Source organism: Tachypleus tridentatus, chromosome 4 (genome assembly GCF_004210375.1).
Source record: "Tachypleus tridentatus isolate NWPU-2018 chromosome 4, ASM421037v1, whole genome shotgun sequence".
In the NCBI taxonomy this organism is placed as follows: Eukaryota; Metazoa; Arthropoda; class Merostomata; order Xiphosura; family Limulidae; genus Tachypleus; species Tachypleus tridentatus.
Window position 1 is genome coordinate 83,348,385 of NC_134828.1, and position 25,986 is coordinate 83,374,370.

General features: G+C 32.8%; 1 protein-coding gene across 4 annotated transcripts in view; it reads right to left on the bottom strand.

Annotated features, from left to right (window-relative positions):
- Nucleotides 1-25,986, bottom strand: part of LOC143249577 (protein O-mannosyl-transferase TMTC1-like) — a 119,293-nt gene that overhangs the window by 35,361 nt on the left and 57,946 nt on the right. For all 4 annotated transcript variants that reach the window (XM_076499681.1, XM_076499682.1, XM_076499680.1 and 1 more), the window contains exons 3-10: nt 20,103-20,176; nt 13,125-13,289; nt 9,414-9,471; nt 7,807-7,910; nt 5,475-5,664; nt 2,930-3,051; nt 1,496-1,660; nt 653-766 (exon numbers count right to left, since the gene is read on the bottom strand). In XM_076499681.1, coding sequence (XP_076355796.1) covers nt 653-766; nt 1,496-1,660; nt 2,930-3,051; nt 5,475-5,664; nt 7,807-7,910; nt 9,414-9,471; nt 13,125-13,289; nt 20,103-20,176 — 992 coding nt within the window. The remainder of the gene's footprint in view (nt 1-652; nt 767-1,495; nt 1,661-2,929; nt 3,052-5,474; nt 5,665-7,806; nt 7,911-9,413; nt 9,472-13,124; nt 13,290-20,102; nt 20,177-25,986) is intronic.

The following is a 25,986-nucleotide window of genomic DNA, read 5'->3' on the forward strand; positions in this document are numbered from 1 at the left end:
TCTATCCAATAACGAATTTCGTTCTTTTCTATAATTGACGTTATCTTAATAAACTGCTGCATCAGCATTTAAACATTTTTTTAAATACTTTGAAGTACAAATTATTCCATATACGTTTACTTTACAATAAAAATATATCGTGGAAGATTTTTCTTAAGTTTACGTTTAAAAATAATAAAAATGTTTAGTACAATAAACATTTATATTACTGATGTAAACTTTCACATCGAATGTTCATTGCAGTTCTTGTTTTTTATATCATCTTCTTTTTGAAACGTTGGTTTGCTAAACATATCATAATCATAAATTTTAAGCCATAAACAAAACACAATACGCTGCATATTTTAAAAAAGATTCCAGGGTACAAGCTACAACATGGGATTATAAAATGTATCCGAGGTTGTGAAGGTGACAGCAGAAATAACACCCACATTGCGGTGGGGATACACCGTCTATCAGTCTTAACCTCCGATTCGCTAGTCTCGCATAAAAAGATTGGAAATTTAAAATTAGGAGAGCGAGATGTGGATGCTCAATCTCATAACGTCCCACATCTTTATCATTCTTCACTGTTTGCAGAAAGTTTTGTGAAGGTAACTGCTCTTCCAAGTTAAAATAAGAATAAGAAAAAGATGAACATATATATATATACCTGAGTGCTATTCTGTAATGTTTAATAGCTAGTTCAATATTTCCTGTGTCCTTTTGAAAGTTGGCAAAATTGTAGTGGACCTTAGCATTCTGTGGTACACTTTCCAGTCCTGACCTGCAAACAAAACAAAATTACTCCAGTCTACTTATTGATTTTCATGTCACAATTATCTGGATAAGTTATAAATAGTATTATTTTGTGCTGGTGGTAAGATCGCTTAAGCTGTTATTCAGAAAGTAGAATCTTAGAAACTGATTTTCCTCAGTGTTATTGTTATGATACATAAGTGCTTTACACATCGTTCACTAAGGTAATGCAAAGACGTAACCATTGCATTCACCAGGGATGGATGTTTTAATTGCTCTTAAAATTTTGCTTAGAAATTTCAGTCCTTACAACGTGCTTAATAGAGCATAGTAATCTCTTAGTTTAACTTTGTGTTTCCATACATTTAAGCCATCCATAATATGCTGTCATATAAATGATGTAATTTGATTCCCAAGTGAAACCAATAGCCTTATATTAAATTATTCGCACGAAAAATTGAAAACCGTATTACTGCAAAAAGCTGATTGTAAAATCGATATTTCAATTATGTAGGATTTGAAACTTCTAACCTCAAAGTCTTCCAATAACGAATTAACGTATCTTCCGTATTCAGATCGGTTCAATAAATATGTCTTTATAAACTAAACATGAATCTTAACTTCTATTGTATTTTCAGTAGGACTTAAGTAAGAATCGTTATTGTTGTAGTTTCCATTTTTTACACCATATCAAAATTTTGCACATGCAAGAACCTCTAAGTACATTATATCATTATTGTTCTGTGCAACAGCTTACTTGAACAGCGTCTCTCTAGATTCCCAAACAGCGTTACGACGTAGCGTCCACCATACGAACACAGATAAAAGGAACAGCGTACTCGTTCTGCAAATCCAAGTCACTTTAAAACTCCCATCTTTCAGTTTCTGTAGTCCGAGGGTTACAAGTATATACAATCCTGCACTAGAGTCCAGTAAATTAAGAAAGAGGATATTTAACATTTATTTATATTACAGCGCTAGATATATAGTTTTATAGAATATTAAAGTTAAATAAAAGTGGATAAATATAAGATAAAATATTTAAACAAAAAATATTTGAAAAATAAAGACAATCTCGAAATAGGTTTTTTATACATTTACATTTCCGGAAGTCGGAATTATTATTTTAGATAATAAATGAAATCGTATTTTATTTCTCCTTGTTAAAATTAAATTATTTACGTATGTAAATACAAATAATATCATATTACTCTCGAGCGGCACAGCAGTATGTCTGCGAGTTTATAACGCTAGAAACAGAATTTAGATACCAGTCGTGGGCATAGCGCATATTGCCCATTGTGTAGCGTTGTACTTAATTACAAAAAACAAAGAAATGTCATATACTGAGGTAAACAGCATTTAATAGATGACATTTCTTGCATCTACGGAAATATAGAAGCGCTATATAGAGCATATGACTGTTTTATAACCGAATATTTATCTGCAGGTGTAGAGGGCTTCACTACATGCTCTATGTTTATAAGGTGGTTAGGAACTGGTGAACATACGTTCCTGACAATTATAATTACAGTTAAATACCTAATGGGCCCAGTATACGTACTGTGCAGGTTTGAGAGCTTTAATAGACTGCAACTGCCTATTGAGAGGATATGAGATGACGTCTTGGCTTCTTTCTAAACCACCACATTGCCTTCTTTCTTTTCAGTAGCCACTTAAAGTCTAATAAAGTTCTCATGTCTACCATATCTAGCCTGCTTGAAATTGAAATATTATTACTATGGAGTTAGAAATTAGTAGATGGAACCGATAACTGTAAGATTTAAATACTTGCCTGGGTAAGTAATAGGTTCATTCAGCCACAACAAACACCGCAGTCACTAGAAGGTTAGAAAATGGTACATAAAGCTTACGATTACATTTAAATATTTGCCCGGGGACATAAGATGTTTACTCAGCCAACAAACTCCACAGCCACAAGAATATTGAAAATCCGTATATAGAGCCTATAACCGTTACACTTAAATATTTGCTTGGGTATGAAAAGGGTTCGCTTAGCCACCACAATCCTCACGTTCACTAGAAGGTTAGAAATTGGTAAATATAACTTATAATTACATTTAAGTACTTACCTGATGATGTAAATGGTTCACTTAGCCACCATTAACCTCACAGTCACTAGAAGATTACAAATTGATAGATAGCACTTTACTTACATTTCAGTACTTACCTGGGTATGTAAAGGGTTCGCTCAGCCACCACAAACCCAACGGTCACTATAAGATTGGAAGCCGGTAGAAACGAAAGTACGAGTATCGCCAAAGCTACTGATAGAACAGTCATTTCTCCTATCTAATCAAATAACATATATGCATATAAGTTTGCATTGCTGAATACAATATTCTGTAAACTACTAGTATTCCAATTAATATTTTTTTCACTTTCTATGACGATTGTTCTTTCACTTTGCACTGTAATACAAACAGTTGAAAATATCAGTCATAAGTTTGAGTTCAACAAACAAGACAAAAAAGCTTTGCTAAAAAATCTTCTAAGAATGTGAATCGCCGTCAGCAAAATATAAAAGTGTTTTATAGCATCTCACTCTCTTATTTGTCTCTATATGTTTTACCCACGTGCTAATTTCATAATTACTAGAAAGAAAATAACTATTCATTTCGTATGTAATATGAAGACGTGGTTATGTATGAACAACCATTAATTGAATAAGTTTGTTCCATTTTTACATGCATTCTTAACTACAGATTTGTTTATCGCACTTATTTTAAATAATTGAGTTAATCACACGGAACAGCGAGTAAAATGCCAACATCATTCAAATATTTTATTTGTTTCAACATGGCCAAAATGAAGAAACTAATTTAGAAATAAGTAATAGAAAACGAGCCGAAGTTGTTGCTTTATGTAACGAAGAAAAATTTAGTGTAGTTCTATTTGTACATAAAATCATTTTATAATATTCTGAATTTATTTACTAACAACAAAACATCATTTTTCTTTGAAAAGAAAAATCCTGAAAAGAGACGGTTTATTTGAATTTCGCGCAAAGCTACTCGAGGGCTATCTGCGCTAGCCGTCCCTAATTTAGCAGTGTAAGACTAGAGGGAAGACAGCTAGTCATCACTACCCACCACCAACTCTTAGGATACTCTTTTACCAACGAAAAGTGGGATTGACCGCCACATTATAACGCCCCATGGCTGAAAGGGCGAGCATGTTTGGTGCGACGGAGATTTGAACCCGCAACCCTCAGATTACGAGTCGAACGCCTTAACCCACATGGCCATGCCGGGCTGAAAAGATACGGAACTTTTCAAGTGGGGAGCAATACCTTTGTAACAACATTCTATGTTATTATTCGAGAAAACTCTAATTGATTATTATTATTATTTTTTTAAAGCACACCCCATTTCGACATTTCCTTACCTCTTGGCGTTTTTTTCTTAGGAAAATACAGTTTTGATATTAGAAAATAAGTTCACAAAAAAAATAGTGCCAAAATCTGTGTTTCGAAAGATAAGGTGAAAAACATTAAATCTTTTTTTTTTTTTTTTTTTTTTGCAGTTGAGGTTTAAAGTGTAATAAGAGGAATTGGCACTCTTGTGTTATTCACAGTAAATCGATTGAAAACATTCTCAGTGTTTGGTGTGGGATATGCTTGGATCTAAATTAATCGACAAGACTGTTTCAAGGCTTTAGCAAGACAAAAATCTGTTCAAACAAGTTATGGATGTGAAGCCAATATTTCACACGTGAACTTGGACCAAATTTAAAACTTGCAAATGACCATAAAATTGGAATAATAAATAAGACAGTATGTTATTGGACGAACGAAATAAAATTGTGTCGAAGTTCTGGAAGATTTCTTTGTGTGAGGAGAAAACATTAAAAATAAAGTGTAATGAAAAGAAAGAAGCATGAGCAAGGTACGTTTGTGTTTTTAATTCGGGATTTAGAAGTGATAAAATAAATAGTGTTATGATTTGGCTTGTCACGCATTACTCTGATGTTTATGATTTGGCTTGTCACGCATTACTCTGATGTTCGGGATGTTGATGATAAATCTCTGTTGAATGAGAATTGGAAGGAAAATTAATAACAGAAAGGTAATGAAGTGACTAGCCTAAAGACCTCATGTTAAATCAAAGAGAAATTTGTGGAAACAGGTGAAAAACGTTGCAAAAAGTCATCTAACTGAGGACAAATATTGAATATTGTAAAACAAGAATGAATAAGGACATATACATAGTTAAGGTATGATGGAGATCCTGTATTAAATATTGATTTGTATTAGGTTTAGAAATTAACCTTTTGTTATCAATAATATTAGATAATTGAGTATAAATACAAAATGTAAACCTAATATTAATTTGTAACCGCTTTGTTTAGTGTCATAGCTTGTATTTAGGTTTATGAAGGTAACATATGTAAAGTAACTTACTTATTATAATAAAACGTAAAGCTATCAAGAGCAGGTAACAGAGTATTCAGTTCTATGATCAGTTTCTATCAGCGTTTATCGTCTTGGTCATGAAATACATTACTTGCATTTGTTTGTTGAGTTTCTGTTAACTATTACAGTGCTACTCCGGGCAAAACATACAAAGTAACGTAGGTAAAATCATCACTTTTAGTTTATTAGTTGGTTAGACTTATCTCTTACGCTGTCTATGAGAAACATCATACAGTAAGGAAACAAATTCGAATTCCTTGGTGGGTTTGTGTGTTTATCCACAACACCTACCTCCTCTTACCTTGACTGTTCTTCTGGTGTACATTAAAATGGTTCCAAGTCCACCAAAAAGAAACATCGAAAGAAGGTTACGCTTTTCCCACACTGTCTCCACCAAAGGAATACTGCCCATCTGCCAATCATAAGATAGGTTTGAAGGACAGAGAATCAAGCAGGCGTTGAAGGTAACAAGGTAAGTCTTTGTAAGAAATCTGGAGCATCAAAAGATACGTAGAAATCAGTTACTAGATTAGAAGTTAATATTTTCAACAGACGTTATTTCGTAGGATGTGGTTGCTACAATACATCCTTATCCTAAACTGAAACATGTAACTACAATTACTTGTACATTAGTTACTAAAGCTATTTGCAAACACGTAACCAAGACCATTCCCAATCTATGTATAAGGCAAGATAGAAGCTTGTGACTATCTCTTCTTCAGTTGATTGGCTATTAATCTTTACGGTTGTATGACTGAGAATACTCATGAATATGTGAATAAAGTGTGTAACAAGAACTACTGAATATATATCGATTTGATCATAATCACGTTCAGTTGTTGTTAATCAAAAATAATTAACCAGTTGTTTAATGTCAAAGTCTAAGTTCAAGCTAGGTCTAGTTCAATCTATGCTTTGACCAGCTTGTGGTATTGGGTTATACTAGTTTCAAAGAATTCCACTCCTCATCACTAATTTTGGACACAAGTTAATCAAAGAGATATAAGCTGGACCTATAACATAGTGTAAGGTTAAACAGGACCTTCCTTGAACTTAGATTTTGAGATTAAACAATTTTCGAAATACTAACTTTATTTAAAATGAGTAATGTTTCAGGCCACAACTGTCATGAATTAAATCACGACCAGTTTAAAAAGCGTTATTAACTTAATCGTATGTCTGCTTGTTCTTTTATTGGTTGAAGTGCAAAGCTTATTGAGAACTATTTGTGCTAGTTTTTTCTAACTTTTAATAAATAAGACAGCTAATTACTACCACCCATTGCTAACACTTTTGCCACTGTTCTCAGACTGAATAGTGAGACTTGGCTGTCGCTTCTGTTACGCATCACTGTCTCGAAACATGAAGTGATTTTTTTTCTCTTCTATTGGTTACAAGAGGCGAACCACGGAACTTTAGCTCCACAGTTCAGCACGCTAACCATTAGGCCTCTCTCAACGCAAATTACCTGTCATTTTATTTATAACTGAATTCAGCTTAAATCAGACTGAAAGAGAAAATAAATGGAAAGAGAAATCAGATTATGCTTAGACAATACAACATCCCGTTTTGCTCATCCATTTGACCATTTTAAGGGCACGCAAGACTGGTACTTTTCTTTTAGAAATGCTTGACATCGTTTTCCTTCTAATGTTGTTATTTATTTATTTTAATTCAAGTAAACGAGAAGAAATTTTCATCGGCACTATCATATCTTGCATTTGATTTAAAGAAAAAACATTATAAGCATTAAATTATTTTAAGTAATTATAATTTTTTTTTAAATTTTTAATTTCTTCTATTGTATTTGCAACAAATAGCGGGCGTCACTTACGTTTAGAATATGTGAAAATCAATTTTATAGACATTATCCTGTAAGTTTTCGGAACTAGGATATTTGTATAAATAAATAGCATCATAGACCAACTTTTAATTAAAGAAATCTGACAACGTTAGCGTTATCGGAAGCCAACCCTTCATCTTTTGTTTTTTCATTGTGTGATTTTGAAACGAGTGAGAAGCGTTAGTCTAAGATAAGATTTACCATTACATCCCGACAAGGCCTGGCATGGCCGAGCGCGTAAGGCGTGCGACTCGTAATGCGAGGGTCGCGGGTTCGCGCCCGCGTCGTGCTAAACATGCTAGCCCTCCCAGCCGTGGGGGTGTATAATGTGACGGTCAATCCCACTATTCGTTGGTAAAAGAGTAGCACAAGAGTTGGCGGTGGGTGGTGATGACTACCTGCCTTCCCTCTAGTCTTACACTGCTAAATTAGGGACGGCTAGCACAGATAGCCCTCGAGTAGCTTAGTGCGAAATTCCAAAACAAATACATCCCGACAATCCAAAAATATTTAGTCTACTCCTCAATATGAAATGTCTAATTCTTCTGGTAACCTACGACACCTTTAATCGCGATTACTGTTTATTTTTCTTATTTGCGGATCATGTATTATGACGATTTATACAAAGAAACGTTACACGTGGAGCTTAATAAAGTCATATAAATATCTTTATTATCAGTTATAATTTTTTACAAAATACGCCAAAGATTCTTAGCTAGATATGTAATGATTTTACACCAGTAACACTGTAATTATAATAGAGTGTTTATTTATATCAGTGAGTACTTACCTCGTAAGCAACGAAGATGCGAAAGCAGCAGGGTTGTCTTGTTCAGAAAACCTTGGTAACGAACCTTGAAGCATCCATATACGAAATCCCAAAAGAGCTAAATACTGTTGAACGATAACATTTAATTATTTTAATAATTACTTAAATGTATTTTTAATTAAATTTTACCGAGAAGTAACTTCAATTTATATAAAAAAGAAATGCAGTAAACAAGATGTGTTTTCAATTACGATTACGAACACAAAGGAAATTAAGAAAAACATAATATTATTTTGGAAGGTAAATGCATAATAGAAAACAAGTGTTTAAAATCGTTCTACAGCACTTATAACATACTATCTAATAGGCAAACACTGCCATTCTATCGGAGTAGTGTGGTTTTCTTTGACTGAAGTTTCTAGCGAAGAAAACTATCCTAACGCTTATCGATAAGCCTAAGAAATCTTAGAGTAACAGGTCACGCAAGCTTTCTGTTTAACATTACACCCGTAAAGGTTATTTCCACACAGTTGCTAGGAAACACGTTCGATCATAAGAAACTTTAGATGAACTTTAATTAGATAATCTTATACGAAAAGACATTCAAATAATTACTGATCTAAATTATGTCTTTGAGATAAAAGTTTCCTTACCACATAATGCAATTCTTGTTGTTACAAACTTTTCTCTACTTTCCATAACATTGTAATAATGAGGGTTAATCGTATTTTATAAGGACAAGTTGCATGTGTTAATAAATTGCCGTGACGCCACAAATTGTAGCTTGAGTGACATTGCCTACATGTTTATTATCTATATATTTGGTTCATGATATATTTATAGCTAGAGGAACATGTCACAGGCTTTGAGAAAGAAGAAATACCTGTAGAATAGCTGTTAAATGACTTGGACGTAAAGAACGTAACATTTCGATGAACTCAAGCCTTCAATATTTTTCACGAAAATGGAAAATACTTTAACAGCATCAGTTTAGAAGATCAACGAGGTACAAAACTTCATCCAAAACCAATTGAATGAACGCATTTACCCATAAAATTGATACTATGATTATGAAAGAGAACCTTCTGACTCAAAAGTGTCATTAAAATAAAGACTGATTAAGAAGATAACAAACAAATGTTTAAACTTGACGAATGTTCAAAGCTTCCGATCGCACCTCAAAATAATTAAATGTTTTAATGAGAAAGATAGGCGAAGAGGCTGTAATCGACTCATTCTACCACACCCATGTCACGCCCCCCCCCCAGTACAGTTTCAATACACTTTTATGCATTTAGTTTGCTTAAACATTGTCTTGAAAGCCGACATTCACATATACTTAATATCTTCAGAATACTCATCAAGATATATGGTATAAATTTCACCTTCCTGTCCTCCACAGAAGTTTGCTACAATGGACATTGTAGCCTTGTACAACAATGTATAATCTTGGCCCTTAAAAGAAGTACTATCAACAATGGAAGAGATAGGTAGGTTGCAACAATATAGAACATTGCTCTTATCAAATTCGATTAACCCTCGTGCATCACAACAATGCTCTCTCTCATTTTTTAAATAATAAAACGCGTTCTTTCATTGTATCTAATTAATATAAAAGGACAGCTTACCCCCGTCAGTAAGAAAATCGTGTGTTGGTTCAGCCAACCTTGCCTTTCCTTTATACATCTGAGAAAAGAATATAATTTTAAACGAAACATTAAAACCAAAAATCACGGTTTGCTTACTACTCAAGCATGTACAATAGTTGGAAAAGTAATTAATTTCTATGGAAAGATTCAATGTTTCGTTTCCTTTTAATCTATTTAATGTCACGTGATCCCACGCTCCCTTTCATTTAACTTATGGACTCAAAGTGAAAAAAAAGGTCTGATAGAAGTGTTAATCAGCAATAGAGCAATTTAATGTCACTAACGTAAGTGCCTATACAACACTTTAGGGCGATTTTTTGTAAATTCCAATTTCAGTAAGGTAATCAGTCCTAAAACAAATAAATGAGTTATAAATCCAAAAATAAATTATACATTCTTATCCAGTATGTGTAGGTAATTTGTCGACGTATCAACAGAATCATATTTTATTTAACGAGCTTGCATCTAATGATTTCTGTTGAGCATCTGTGTTAAATCTTTCACTTTTAGTAATATTTGGTTTCCCATCTACAATATCTTTGAAAAACAGTATTTTTAGGTTTCTCAACCTAGAAAGGATAAATGCAATATATTATATAACTTATTCAATCAGACCTCAGATTTCAGTTCTTATTTTCCCGCAGTCTTTCTGAAAGCTTTTATAAAATACACTTTAAATACAGAGAATTGAAGGTAGTTATTTTCATTTTAACGTTAATGCAAATATTAAAGTTGAGGAAATTAAACTTTTATGAAAACTTCAGTGTAAAATATATCTATATACATTTAACACTCTATCCACTATATTTTTTAATTAACTTAACTTTATTTTTCTCTTTTATTTCTTGCCTTTAGTAATTATTTATATTGATGTCAGTACTGTGCGCCTACTAGTCTTTCTTCACGTACTCTACTCATTACTTCTCATCATTACTTCATTCGATCTACTCATTTTTTACTTAAGGTGTACATCTCTTATTACTCTCTTCATCTCTACCTACCTTCACCTTTTTTTTACTATTTTATTTGTTCTATTTGTTTGCTCTTAAATAATAACGCTTTTTCAGTTGAGTTTTACACAGTAAAATAAGAGAATACAACAAAACGTATATTGATGTTGTGTTATCAGGTTCTTATCAAAACTTTATATTTAGATCTTTCTTTATTAAAAAGAGGTTGAATGCCTTGTATTAAAATGATTTGGAGCCTTAGTGCGTCGTCTTCACATGTCTTCTCATCTGGTCATGTTTTGTCTAACAATAGTGAATTTTGAAAATAATTCGACTGTGCAGTTTCCGTTGTAAGAAGGTCTATAAGCAAAGCACACTTCTCTTGGCCACATGCTTTCATAATCCATCAGTGGACAAACGGGACAATTTCCAAGTGTTCGTTCCAAATGTGTGACCCACAGGTATTACGTCCAGCGAATTAAACAACATGTTTTCGTATAAAATTAGCATGAATACCCGTTTTATTTTTTAGCTTTTCAAGTGTAGGACAACTAAACAGATATGTCGTGAAAGCGGTTTGTTTACACTTGACTTATGTCGCTTTTGAAAAGGGATCCTTTTTGATAATATTGTGTGCACGAGAGCAACTTTTGAGACCAATGTTTTTGTTCGCTGATTTTCACCTGTTACAAGGCGCCGTGCTTTGTTTACTACAGCTGGAATATGACTTGTTGCAGGTTTCTTCTTTGTTGATCCTGGTACCCCAAATTGATCCGTATTCTTCTTTTCTCCAGTGCAACAACAGAAATCCTCTTTTTGTGAATTCTGAATCTTCAAGCTGAACACATCTTTTAACGAAATATACGAATATTTTACCTGGAGAAAGATTGTCACACACACACACACACACTCTTCTCTAAAGCGATTTATTTTCGGCAGCATCACAATACCTACAAAACCCCAAACAATATGAATATATAGTTTTGATATATTCTGTTTCACCGCAACTATACATTGGCTGTTTCTTTCACGTGACTGTTCAAACCAGTTCTAATATGACACACTATTTCTTCTGTATATAGTAATGTTTTTATTAACCTTGCATTTAAAAGCATTCACAAGCTTGTTTTTTGTTGTTTACCATAATATTAATATGATACGTAGCAGTGTCTATACGCAATAAAGTGGATTAAAACAGTTGTTAGTTCTTATATAGTAAATGAAATAATTGAAATAAAAATGACTGTTACATCATTTGTATTACGCTTAATCAAATAAACAGAGATAATTAACAGTTGCTACGCAATACACGGAATAAAATACATTAGAATATGTAAAAAAAAACTGTAGATTAATTTGTCTCACAACCAACCAGTCGAAATAGCTGCAACGGTTATTGCTGTTAACTTCATTTCTACACAAGAAATTAAAATGAAATAGAGTAAAAAAATGTCTTTTCAATTAGGATTACTAACACAAAGCTAATTAGGAACAATAAAAGTGGACTAATAGGGTAGTTACCTCATTTGTTGTACCCTTAAGTAAGCAAATTAAAATATAAATATTGTGTATTTACATAGTTTAATGTTTTTTTTATCAAATGAATTAAAACAAGTGTAATATATATTATCAGGGGAATTAAAACAAGTTTTACCTCTAAGATAACACACGCCACCAAGTGAATTAAAACAAACGTTATATCTTATGTAATACACATTATTAAATGAATTGAAACAATTATTCTGTATTATGTACTGAAAACTATAAACAGAGTTAAAAACATTATCTCTTATGTAATACATACTATCGAGTGAATTAAAAATGCTGTTATTTCGTGGGTAATTAATATTGACTACGTCGAAGCATATGTTTCACCTTAATTCACTACCAGTAGAATTATATATATGCGTATTTAATTTGAGTAAAGTTACATGAAACTATTAGAGATTACGAAAACGTCATCGTTTTAATTCTTTATACTTGTGCAGACATTCAAGTCTCTCTTTCCCCTAATAGAAATCACTAAAATAGCCGAGGACGCATTGATACTAAAGAGAAGAGCAGACGCTCAAATCCTGAAACTAATTGTACCTGACAACGATATCGGCCTACCTCAACAGTCTCAGTCAAACCCCACACGTCTTCAAACTCCAAGCTTGTGCGTTTCTAAAGATAATGAATTGGTTGAAGCAAAGTCATGCTAGAACAGCTTCATCAGTGTCAATGATAGATATCCACATTTGCTATGTAATCTTCAAAGACAGATAAATACACAGATAGCGCCTAGACTGACAACTAGTTCACATTTACGAAGCTACAGGATAAAAGGGACAGAGACTGTGTAAAGGCTTTCAGGCTAAAGCAGATTTTATTTTAATGATTTTGAATTATATTTGAACTAATCTTCGTAAAGTCTGAAGAGCTATAAACTTTAATTGTGTGTGCGTGCGCTTTGTTAAAATAGATATTTAATTAAAACGTATGCTTAGAACGACTTCTACTTGGACTTTGTACACAGTGATTTATTACCCATTTAGGTACACAGGAATGACACCGTTTCCACCAAGTAACTAGGATACCTTTCTGTTTCTGTAATCTTATTATACGACAGCTAAACGCTGTACTGTAATTGTTTCCCATGGTAACCAAGTAACACTCTTACTGTTTTAATTTAACTACCAAATATCACTTTGTTGAATTTGTATTTTTGCACCCGATAACTAGGAAATATTGTTACTACCTTATATTGGTGGACTGTATTGATGATGTTGTCACGTGGTAAACTAAACACACTGCTACCACTGTAATTCCTTGCTCCTTAGCCAGAAGAGCGAGGAAAGCTGAAGTCAGTGTAGCGGCCGGTAGGAGATACGTTGACTTATTTTGCCTTGATTTAATTTTCCATCTGGAAATATGCAACAAAAAAAAGACAATGAAATGTATATATATATATATAATGTATGGGGATATAAAAATATTAGTGTTGTTGTTGATTGTGACTTATCTAACGTTTTCATTGTTGTTATTTTATAACTTAGTAGGTAATATTTTATAAGGCCTTAATTCTATTTTTAATCGGTGACTGAAAGACGAACACGGCGACACCGTTTGGATTGTTTCGTAAGTTTAACTAACAAAACTTTTGTTAAGATCACATAAATCCAGACTCCATCTTTCTTTTCCAAGATATTGAGAAACGTTGGGCTTAATTCCGAACTTTCTTAACTACAAACCTGTTAAGGTCACTCTCAACACTTTAAAAACAAACACTATTAACTCCCTCAACGAAAATATTTTGGATTCTGAAATTGGATCTAAAATACTAGCCAGAAAATTTTAAGTAAAGATTTTCTGGACTTAAAACACTAGGTAGAAAATGTTGTCAGCCAAGTGGATTTCATCTATTTGAATTGTTTTGTTAGGTGTTTTCACAATAATAAATTTAAGAAATGCTATTTTAATCATAAGAAGAAGCTACATCCTTTCACGTTTAAATTTTTTTTTTAAAATAATATCCGTGTAACGTTGTTTGTAGCTTATCTAACTATATAAATAGAGGAAGCAGGAAAAAAATACTGGGGGTTTGAAATATTCTTCAATACCAGGAAAACTTTGCACCATGGTTGCCCAGCTTCTTGTTAAATCATGTTAAGAAAACTCAAAATTTGTTACGTTTATCATGCTGTAGCGAAATCTTTAAAAGTTAAAACACATATCAGTTGCATCGCTCTTTCGTGGTTACATTCTTATAATTTTGGGTACAAATGTTTTAATATCATCAAAAAAGGATAAAATAGCCCTAGAGACACGATAAAATAAAATAATGAAATACTACTCTAACACTAGAAATAAATGACCTTACAACATCAAATTGTTGTGTGTTTTGTTTTGTTTTTTTTTTCAAATTAGAAACTTAACGTTTCGCTTTACAGGTTCTTCAGGATTGTTCCTGTATAACAATTTGGTGTTATATGGTCGTTTATTTCTAGTACTAAAATGTCTTCTTTGTACTAATATGCAGCAAAGAAATTAGATAAAGTAATAGTATTGTTATGATTAAACTATTAAAGGAAACGGCATGATTATTTTAAGCAAAGAACTGTACAATGACAACGTAAATCAGATAATTAGAAACACTACGAAGTTCTCTAAGCTATGAAAATGTTTTATTACTTTAAGAGAAAACAAACAGAATGAATATATACTGATAATTACATTAGTTTAGTTAATTTCCACATATGCACACTTTACAAGCTGTCTGAGATTCACAACTCTGATTGTCACGTTAGTCCTACTATTTCTAACAAAAGTTGCTTTAATCACACAATATCTCAATTATTATTTTAGTTCAAATACATTTTACCTGTTAACACCCGCGTTACTCTGCTCTATCTTTTCTTGACAGAAACATGTTCAACAAACAAGGACGTTTGATGTTGGTTGTTATCTGAAATCGACGTAGACAAGATTCTACACACAGAACCACCGGTTCCTCTGAACCTTTACACCAAGATTTACTCAGACTAAAATCCATTTTCAAACTTGGCTCTTTCTTGATCAATTTTATAGAGTCTACCGCAAATAAAACCATTCAGTAGTTACCTCTATCCAGATCACTGATATATTTGTTCCAAAGCTACGAGTAATAATCCTAATATCATACAAATATTCAAACTGTCGAATCTTGAAAAATAAATTGAATGCCATAATAAGTAGAATGTATCCGCAAGTTCGCCTGCAATACGTGTCTGACTTCTATTGTAAATACAAAACTGTTGTTTAAATCTCGAATCCAGTTCTCTCAACAGCCACGTGTCACTTACGAATTCTGTTGTACAAAGTTTGTGGGCGCTGATGCCAGCTCGACAGAAGACTAAGAAATCGTTCAAAAGAGATGTAAATTATCCAAAGGAAAAACAATTACAAACAAAAATAAATTTGGGTTTCAGTAGTAAAAGTACTTAACATAAAAAATGTAAATTATGAAGAATAAAAATACCTAACATTCAAGATAAGTGTAGATTACTAAGATTAAAAATGCCTAACCTTCAAGATAACTGTAGATCATTAAGATTAAAAGTGCCTAACATTCAAGACAAGTGTAGATTAATAAGATTAAAAGTGCCTAACATTCAAGACAAGTGTAGATTAATAAGATTAAAAGTGCCTAACATTCAAGACAAGTGTAGATTAATAAGAGTAAAAGTGCCTAACCTTCAAGATAAGTGTAGATTACTAAGATTAAAAGTGCCTAACCTTCAAGATAAGTGTAGATTACTAAGATTAAAAGTGCCTAACCTTCAAGATAATTGTAGATTACTAAGATTAAAAATGTCTAACATTCAAGATAATTGATTTTGGTTTGGTTTGTTTTGAATTTTGCGCAAAGGTACACGAGGACTATATGTGCTAGTCGTACCTAATTTAGCAGTGTAAGACTAGAGGGAAGACAGCTAGTCATTAACACCCATCGCCAACTCTTGGGCTACTTTTTTACCAACGAATAGTGGGATTGCCCGTCATATTATAACGCCCCCATGGGTAAAAAGGCGAGCATGTTTGGTGTGACGGTAATTTGAACCTGTGGCTCTCGAATTACGAGTTGAATGCCTTAACCACCTGGTCATGCCGGCCCCAAGATAACTGTATATCACTAAAATTATAAGTATCCAAGATCCACAAAAATTCTATATTACAAAGATTATGAGTAGCTAACATCCAAGAGAACTGTGTAATATTCACAGTAAAGTAATTACCTTCAATAACTATAGATTATAGGGTAAAAATATTTGACAAATAATCCGTATAGTATCAAGATTAAAGATTAGCATTGTCTTTAAATATTACGACGTTTACATCTAGGATGTTCGTTGGTCAATGTTTATTTATGGCTTCCATCAAATGACAGTATAAATAAGTCCTCCTCATTCTGAACCGATGTTTTCCCATTTTTTAAAACAAACAATATTTACTTCTCCTATTCATATCTAGTAAATTCTCCTTATGTCTCTTCATTAAAACGAAATCCCCTTCAAAAGAAAGACTATCGTAGACACAAAGTTATTTGCTGTCAATGCAAAGCTTGTCCTGACAAACGATGTTTCTTTTTCAAGATTAAGAACTCACTGTCACAATGGAGAGGAATCAAGCGGGATTACACAGCTTATTATTAGGTAGCAAAGCCTGTTATACGAGAGTATGTATAGCATGTCATTTCTGGACCGCCATATTTTTTACTTTGCAGATTCCTTCACGAGGTCTTGTATTTCTGAGCATGCTTGACGGTGATCTTCTACGAGGACTAACGTGTTGGCATTCTTCATCATAATTAGAACGGTCTGTTACACAGACTTTTACTAAAAATAGGGACACAGAGAATGTCTTAGAAAACGGACGACTTACTTACGTACACGACACTGCCCTTCTTCATTCAACTTGAACGTCTAAAGGTGCCGACAAATATCACGCTTGCTTGTGTTTGTTTCTAATAAATTTCCATTTAATTATTTCTCGCCTCACGGTGACTCAACGGTAAGCTTGGGGTTTACAATGCAAAAAATCGGGTTTCCATACCTGCAGTTGGCGGGGCGCAGATCATTGCGTAGTTGTGAGGCAAAAAAAAAAAATCTTGCGCTGGGAATTTCAAAATATTCTGAGAAATAAATAAAAGCGGAAGAGATTCGGGAAGTGTATCAAAGCACAAGGATTCCTAAACTTCCTCAGCACAAGGATTCCTAAACTTCCTCAGCACAAGAACAGAAAAACATTCCACATCCTGACCGAGGCCCCACTCAATAACTCTATAAATACTAACTACCTTAACAGTATTGTGTATTTGATATGGTTTCTCTAAGCTTTTTCTGAGGCTCTCCGAGGGGGTCCTCTCTCACAGCTTGGGAGCCTCTGTCTAAGCAAATGTAGTTCAAATTAAGCGTAGAGAAAAATGTGTTCCAAGAGTGTATCCCTTTTTTTTACCTCCGAAAAAATGTGTTATGTACATTTTAGTTTTGATTTTAAGTTTCAAGGTATATGTTCTAAGAGGATCTCTGCCTTCAATATACTACAAAGTTATACGTATTCTGGCAGAATAAGTACGTTTTGTTTAATCTTTTTTTTTAAATTCAGGAGGAATATGTTGTATGAAGTATGTATATCCTGTCTAAATATGGAGTCGAAGTTCAAATTATATCTTAATATTTTATCTTAGATACGAATCTATTGACTTGTGTGTAACAGCATTTTGAACATAACATTATGAATTTGTTTGCGTTATTTATATAATAGTAAATTATTAGCCCTATGTTTAATAGTTTTGCTTTAAAAGTTTGATCTTTTAATGTTGAGCCATTCGTGAAAATTCCTTCATGTGAAAGGTTAGAAACATGGATAATGTTGAAGGTGTTTTGAAATGTGGCCTGCTTGTTCTTCCACCATTAACAGAAACTAGCTCGATATATAGTTTCTAGGCTGTTATTGATTGACCAATACGGTCGTCTGACCTTAACCCTTAAAACAGCACGTAGCCTATAATAATCTTACTGCTAAGATTTTGGAAGCAGTTCAATTCAGTTCACTGCCAGAGTGCCCTGTGACTCGAAGTACCAATTCTAATAATGTAGTGTGATTAGAGTTTTCCCAGTGCGTATTCCAAAACAAAGTTAGAACTTTATTTACTATAATGTTTTTCATCTTAGGCTTCTTTCATCATACATGTAAGTGTATAAAATGGTAACTTTGTAAAATCCAGTAGTTTCACTTCTTTAATACTATTTCTTGATGCAGAAAGTAGCTTTGATACCCCTAAATATAAAACTCTGGGTTCAGAGTGATGTTGTAATGCCTTTATAATCTCTGTTTGTAATCTTACCTAATATTTTAAAAACAAATTGTACATCTAATATTAAATTTGATGTATGAAGTATTTAGTCAGTTCTTGCATTAATTATATTACAATTAGTTCATTACCCAGTATTCATTCAATCAAAGTGGATTTGTATTCAACACTAATGTTCATTTTTCTGGAAGACGTCAGTAGATAGAAGTTTAAAAATAACCCAAACAAGAAGTGGCTCATCTACTAACTCCACATTATCCGAGTCTCACGTTAATAACAACAATAATACAACAACAAAGCAGTGGTCTCCACCCGTCTGAGACTAAAGATAGAAACCGTAAGAATAAACAAGAAAACTGGCTCATCTACTAACTCCACTTTGTCCGAGTCTCAAGCTAATAACAACAATAACATAAGAACAAAGCAGCGGCCCTTCACCCTTCTGAGAATGGAGACAGAAAAACTAAAATGTAAATCAAGGAAAGTGGTTCTTCTACACTTTGAGTCTAAAGTTATCACAAAGAGAGTATAACAATTAAAACTAGCAGCTCTAGCACATTTCGTCAAGTCAGAAGTAGCACTCAAATAATTAAACAGCTAAAACCTCAAACATTTATTTTAATTAAAATACAAGACTCAAAAGAATAAAGTAATTAAAAAGCTGTAGCCTTACCATTTTTCCGTGAAAGTCGGAAATAACACAAAAAAATTAAATAATTAACCCACAGTGGCCTCACACTTTTTTCTCTTCGATTTAGAAGAAAGACTCGGAGAAAAAACGAACTAGAAATATTAAGTTTTACACATTTTTCTGTTCGAGGTAAAAGGTACACTCGACAAAATGAATCAATTAACCAACAAAAGTCTCGTATTTTTTTTTAGTGTTAGACTTATAATACAGAACTCGTAAGAATAAAACTAAAAGTATTTAAAACCGTTGTTTAGTGTATCTTACATTGCAACCACATAAAAAATTATTTTAAATGTAATTTGTTATCATTCCCAAATCTTTTGGCGAATAATATAGCTATATGAAAGTTCTGTCTCTGTTACCAGAGTTGACTCAGGTCAGTTTGGTGACTATTGATAATTGGTACAAGTAAATGCATTGGAAAACAATATAGATAAAAACTTAAATTCTTTACATGAGGAAATTTGAAATAATTTAATGTTTCTATTCAGGATATTTAAAGTAAACTTGTGTTTTAATTATAAAATACAACCTACACTAAATCACACTGCTTTGTAAAATTAGAACCCGCTTCGATCCAAAATCCACATTACAAAGTAGAGATGAAAACATCTTGTTATCAATCATATCTTTAATAAATTTTGTTACTCAGCTATTACTTCACCTGAATTTTTACATTTGAAGGTTTTAACATATATATCTTTAAAATTCAGTTTAGTTTTTCTTTTACATCCTTATGTAAAGCTAATAACATGTTATAATTCTAAATATCATTCTTGTGTTAAACTAAGCTTCGGGTTTTGAAGGGTTTTCTATTACAGTTTGGAAAGTGCGTTTTCGTGACACTTTCAATCAGCTTTTTGCCGAACACGCAAGTCACTGAAACTTTTCTTAATACTGATCTATTTTCAGAATTTCAAGAGTTTTTATTACAGCAATACACACAAGAATATTGTTATACAGAGCAAAATATCAAATGACTACGCTGGAAAGTTCTCTGATTACCCACTTTAAGAATTAAAGTAAATTTATGTGCCGTCATTCTTTGGACATATCTATGACTATTTTTGACAATATATGGCTCAACTTTATTGTCTCCTAACTGCCACGTGGCTATTTTACTGCAGTGCACACTCTATTATATATGCCTAAAAGTACTTGTATTTCAAAATATTCAGTGTTAACGTACTTACTTATAAAAGGATAGAAATGAGATGAAGAAAAATAAAGCACTCAGAAGCTCAGCTCTTCCGACAATGCTTGATACCTGAAGAAAAGAATAAATGTTGACATATTTAGGTCAGATAGATACAATACAAAGTGTGGGTATCCAAAACAATAACTTTAGTTTTACTTCATAATTGAAAAACTATTAGACAGTGTGTAGATAAATAATTGGTTTGTTTTGAATTTCGCGCAAAGCTACACAAGGGCTATCTGCGCTAGCCGTCCCTAATTTAGCAGTGTAAGACCAGAGAGAAGGTAGCTAGTCGTCGCCACCCATCGCCAACTCTTGAGCTACTCTTTAACCAACAAATAGTGGAATTGACCGTCACATTATAGCGCCCCATGACTGAAAGAGTGATCATGTTTGGTGCGGTGGGGGTTCGAACCTACGACTCTCAGATTACGAGTCGAACGCCTTAACACATCTGGCTATACCGGGCCATAAATAAATGAAACTAAAAAAAATTTAATAATCTCATTAAAGTATTTAACAATAATACCATAACTTATTTTTTGATAATTCAAGTCGACGCACGAGCTAGAAATGCTTTACAGCTTAAATTCCAAAATTATTGTATTAACGAAACCAACCAAAACTTGCATTTATCGTTCAAAACATAAATACTCAAAACCTCCGAGACAAGAGCGTCAGAATGATTTTTTATACTTGATGATGAATTTACTAATGAAAAAAAATAAATGTGTTTAAATCAGAAATGTGGTTGAATTTTATCTAATAAAATGTAAGATCACGTAGAAGTAAGTGTTTTGAAAAGATTTGTAATTAAAAATGTAGTAGGTTAAAAAAACTAGAATCCATCAAGTATTGTTTCCAAGTCCATTGAACTACTAGAAAGATGTCATTTTAGAATATAATTCTTCTCTGAACACATACACCTCCAGCCACTCAATTTTTTAATCATGCATAAAGGACCTTTGTAGTAGATACATTGATTACACAACGTTAAAATTAAAAAGAAGTTAAAAAAATGCATCGATAGTTCGACATACAGTGGAAAATGTCGAACAACTGAAGAAAAACTAATGGTATTTCTCTTCATCAGTTCTAGATTGATTGTCTTAAAACACGCACATTGTAAATTTCTCGCAGGAAATTGGCAGCAAATAATCTAATTCTAAAAAGGTTGATTGTCAACTATAGAGATTAACTCGTCGTCACACAAATCACGTGACCATTTAAATATGCTTAAACTATACCTTTAGACCTTGTCAGTATCGACCATAATTAACCACCTTCTAAATTCTTTTCATGCCGAATGCATTCATGTTATGCATGTATATATATATATACAGACACTCTCTTGTAACAATAAAAATATACCGCAAGTGAAAACAAAAGAAACCATGTTTTAAAAGTTAAATACTATATATGTATGATGGTTTTAAATTGTTAGTTATTATGTTTTCTATCAGTGAAAAGAAATACATTTTGTTTGTTTTATGTACATTGTACTAGTGAAAAAAATACATTTTGTTTGTTTTATGTACATTGTACTAGTGAAAAAAATACATTTTGTTTGTTTTATGTACATTGTACTAGTGAAAAAAATACATTTTGTTTGTTTTAAACTAGTGAAAAAATACACTAGTGAAAAAATACTGAAACACTCTTCCCTTTTTACAACAAAACATTCAGAAAACTAACTGATACATAAATACGCCACCTGTAGGCCAGTGACTGTGTATAAGACTTACGAATCAGCGTGTGATAGAACACTGAAGATGCACACAACATTTGTAACAATATCATTAAAACCGATACATAGGTTTATTCAGTTTCGTGTTCCTACACGATAATGAACCTATGGAGCTAGAATTCAGTATAAATTGTACAGCTGATAAAAAACATTGAATAAATAAAAAATTAACCGTTCTGCTTCGTTTATAAGAAAATTACAAATAAATTATTTTCTTACTCTTGTGTTCAAGTTAGTATCATGACAATTCACGAATACTTACTCTTTCTAAAGTACGGCCCGGCATGGGCAGCTGGTTAAGAACCCTTGACTCGTAATCTGAGGGTCACGGGTTCGAATTCTCGTCACGTCAAACATCCTCGCTCTTTCAACCGCAGAGACGTTATAATGTGACGTTTAATACCACTATTCGTTGGTAAAAGAGTAGCCCAAGAGTTGGTGGTGGGTAGTGATGGCTAGCTGCCTTCCCTCTAGTCTTACACTGCTAAATTAGGGACGACTAGCGCAGATAGTCTACGTGTTGCTTTGCGCAAAATTCAAAACAAACGAACAATTTTTCTAAACTCATGTATTTAAGAAAAATTATATACATATATGTTAGTCAATAACGCACTATTAAACATGTTTAGATATCGACCTTTTTGTTTAATTCGTGTACTCTGTTGAGTCAGCATTAAACTATGCAGCGATTCCCCGCGGTGGACGGAGTGCAGATCGTCCTTTGTGTAAATATGTGCACAAAACAACAACGAGAACTTGTGTATTTAGTACGTACAATGTTGTATTATGCTTGAATTAAACATCGTATCAACACTTTAAAGTACATAATAATTTGTTTGCTTTTTTAATTTCGCGCAAAGCTACACGACGGCTATCTGCGCTAGCCGTCCCTACATTTGTAGTGTAAGACTAGAGGAAAGGCAGCTAATCATCACCACCCATCGCCAACTCTTGGGCTACTCTTTTACCAATGAATAATGGGATTAACCGCCACATTATAACGCCCTCACGGCTGAAAGGGCGAGCATGTTTGGTGCGACGGGGATTCGAATGCGCGACTCTCGGATTACGGATCAAACGCCTTAACTCATTTGGCCATACTAGGCCTTAATAATTTGTAGCTATAAAGTCTGTTAGGGATGAAAAGGTACGTAAGAAATATTATGTCATTAAAAGTGTATTCCTAAACCGAAGCCGTTTTAATTTAGTTATATTGTTAATTAACAACAAAACATTGATGTTTTTAAATTATTAGTTACAGTTTTTACAGCAAAACCACCTTTACCGTTTCAAATTTGCGTACGTGAGAATGCTCTTACCAAAGATCGAAACGTCGTAAAAGAGTACCCCAAAAGTTGGTAGTAGGTAGTACGACTATCTGCCTTCATTCTCGTCCTCCACTGCTAAGTTAGGGATGGTTAGCGCAGATAACTCTCGTGTAGCTTTGCACGAAATTCAAACAAATTAAATCTCATTGGATGTTTAACTGTGTTATCAGCAATACACAGGTATGTTCCTTAACATGTCATTACTTTATACGATATATATATCTTATAAGATCTTCACAAATGTATTAGGTCTATTTTTTGTATTGCGCAATCAAAGGATGCCATGTTTTCTACCACGTTATTGCTACACACCTTATCTAGGAAAGGTTTTAAAAGTATGTTTCACAATTCATAAAGCTATGTTTCATACTAGACTGTATAGATTGTTCTGTCCTATGCCATGAGATGAAAAGTAGGATTTGTACTCAACAACTAAACAGCTAGTATGTGACATATAATGAATTTGAATATTCATACACTAAACACGATAAAGTTCCTGCAACAGTTTCACACGTTATTATGGTGTATTTTAACAAATGTTTTATATATTATTTCCAATATTATTGTGATATATTACTGCAATATTTCTACACACAGCACGGGTTATATTATTATTTGTTCACACACTATGGCAGAATATTCCAGTAACATTTTCCCATACCATATGGTGTATATCATTAGATGTTCACACACACTACGCAAAATATTTCTACAGCATTTTCACACATTTTTACGTTATAATCTTCACAACGTTTCAAGATTACGTAAGGTATGTTATCTAATCTCCTAAAAGCAATTGTGTGTTCTTTATCTGTACTACATTATGATGTCTCAAGAACAATACCTTCCTTAAAGTTATATTATACTAAGTGTGTTCTGTCGTCTGCTATGTTATAACACACTATGTACGGCATGTTGTGTGCTACATACTAACACACCATGGATGGCATGGTCTCTCAACCAAATACAAAAAGATATGCTCTATAATGCCCTATAAACATTGTATAAACTGCACATTGACAATAAATTTACCACATGAAATACTGGATATATATTTTTATACCATAAAATGCTGTGTATGGTATATTTTATATTATATTACTTCATAATGTGAAAGGTTTATAGCATTCTAATTATGGTATAATTATTTTATACCATAAGATACTGTGTATTGTATATTTTATATTATATTACTTCATAATGTGAAAGGTTTATAGCATTCTAATTATCTTGTAATATTTTTTCCGCTTAATTATCCAATAATTCAAACAGGTCTGTTATGTACCATTGCAGCTCACAAAACTATGGCCACTATTATATAACAGTAAGACACACTGTTTACATGTTATACACTAAGTGAATATACAGTCCTCTTCATTAGTTTCAGTGTTTCTTACGATAGTACAGGAACACTATTTGTACTATTTACTCTACTTCCCTATATCTTATTTTAAAGGAAATATTATATTGTAAAAACTCTAGCCTGTAATCTATGTAATATGTATGCTATAATTTTGTGAATATTATTTACTTTATTATGCATCTTCTCTAGTGGCCCAGGTGTATGTCTGCGGACTTACAACACTAGAAACCAGGTTTCGATACCGGTGGTTGGCAGAGGACATATAAACTACTGCGTACCTTTATTATTAACTTCAAATAAACAAGTAAAATATACTATATCATGACATTATGTGCATATAATCTCTACTCATTACACAACTCATAAAAAAACGTTGTATATTAGACTATCTTATACTATGTAGGTTATTTCTCTAGTTCGTTAACTCAAATCTGTTTTCCACTGTATTAATTCACAAATCTTCAAAGAGATTAGAAGCGATTTCTTTCTGGTTTCAAGGTTTGCAATCGTACCTCTTACATTTTAATATGAGAGAACATAGAAAAGTATGACCCATATAACGAATGAGGTTTGTCTACAGTTCAGTCCATAACAACAAGGTACCAAAAATATTAGTTAGAAATGACTCAGTTTATGAAAACAGATCCACTCTAGATATTTCCTCCAGCGGGTACTTTATGAAAGTGTGAACAAACACTGTACTGTTGCACTCAAGAGGGCACTAAAAGAATTATCGTTACCAAGATTATAATCATTAAGATGGTTATAGTCCACTTTCTCTATTAATTGGTAGAGTTTATGTTTTGAAATGATATCTTCACCACTAGAGTCTTTGAAGCTTTAAAGACTCAAGAGTTAATTAAAGATCTTATGTTTCATCACTTCATTGATTTTTGCCTTGCTAAGTGTAAGAAGAAATATCGAACAGCCCTAAAGAGGACGTTATCTTTTATATTCTTTGTCTTATCTAGAATTTTTAAAAACATTTTTATGCCTGATAGAGGCTAAACCTCTTTGTTTATCATTGTTAAAACTTAATTAAGAAGAAGAGACAGGGTCAATGTGTTGTTTGGTGTGTTTCGAATGTTCGCACACTGTTACAATAGCTTTATCTGACTTTAATTTTAACTTGATGGATTAGAGGGAAGAAAGTTAATGAACAGCACTAACCGTCAATCCTTTGTTTAGTCTAATCAAATGAGCGTCACTTTAAAAACGCATCCACAATTTTTAATAGCAAAGGGGCATGAACTTTTAACCCTCGGATCAACAGTCTAGCACGTTATTATTCAGACAACGTCTCACCCAAAAAATAACGGTATTATAAGTTCGCTCTTTGTGACTCAATGTCTTAGAATTTATTTTGATACTTGTATAGATTTAACTATTTTTCTTAAATCCAATGTTTCATCCAGGAATGTAGAGAAAACTAAGGCATTTT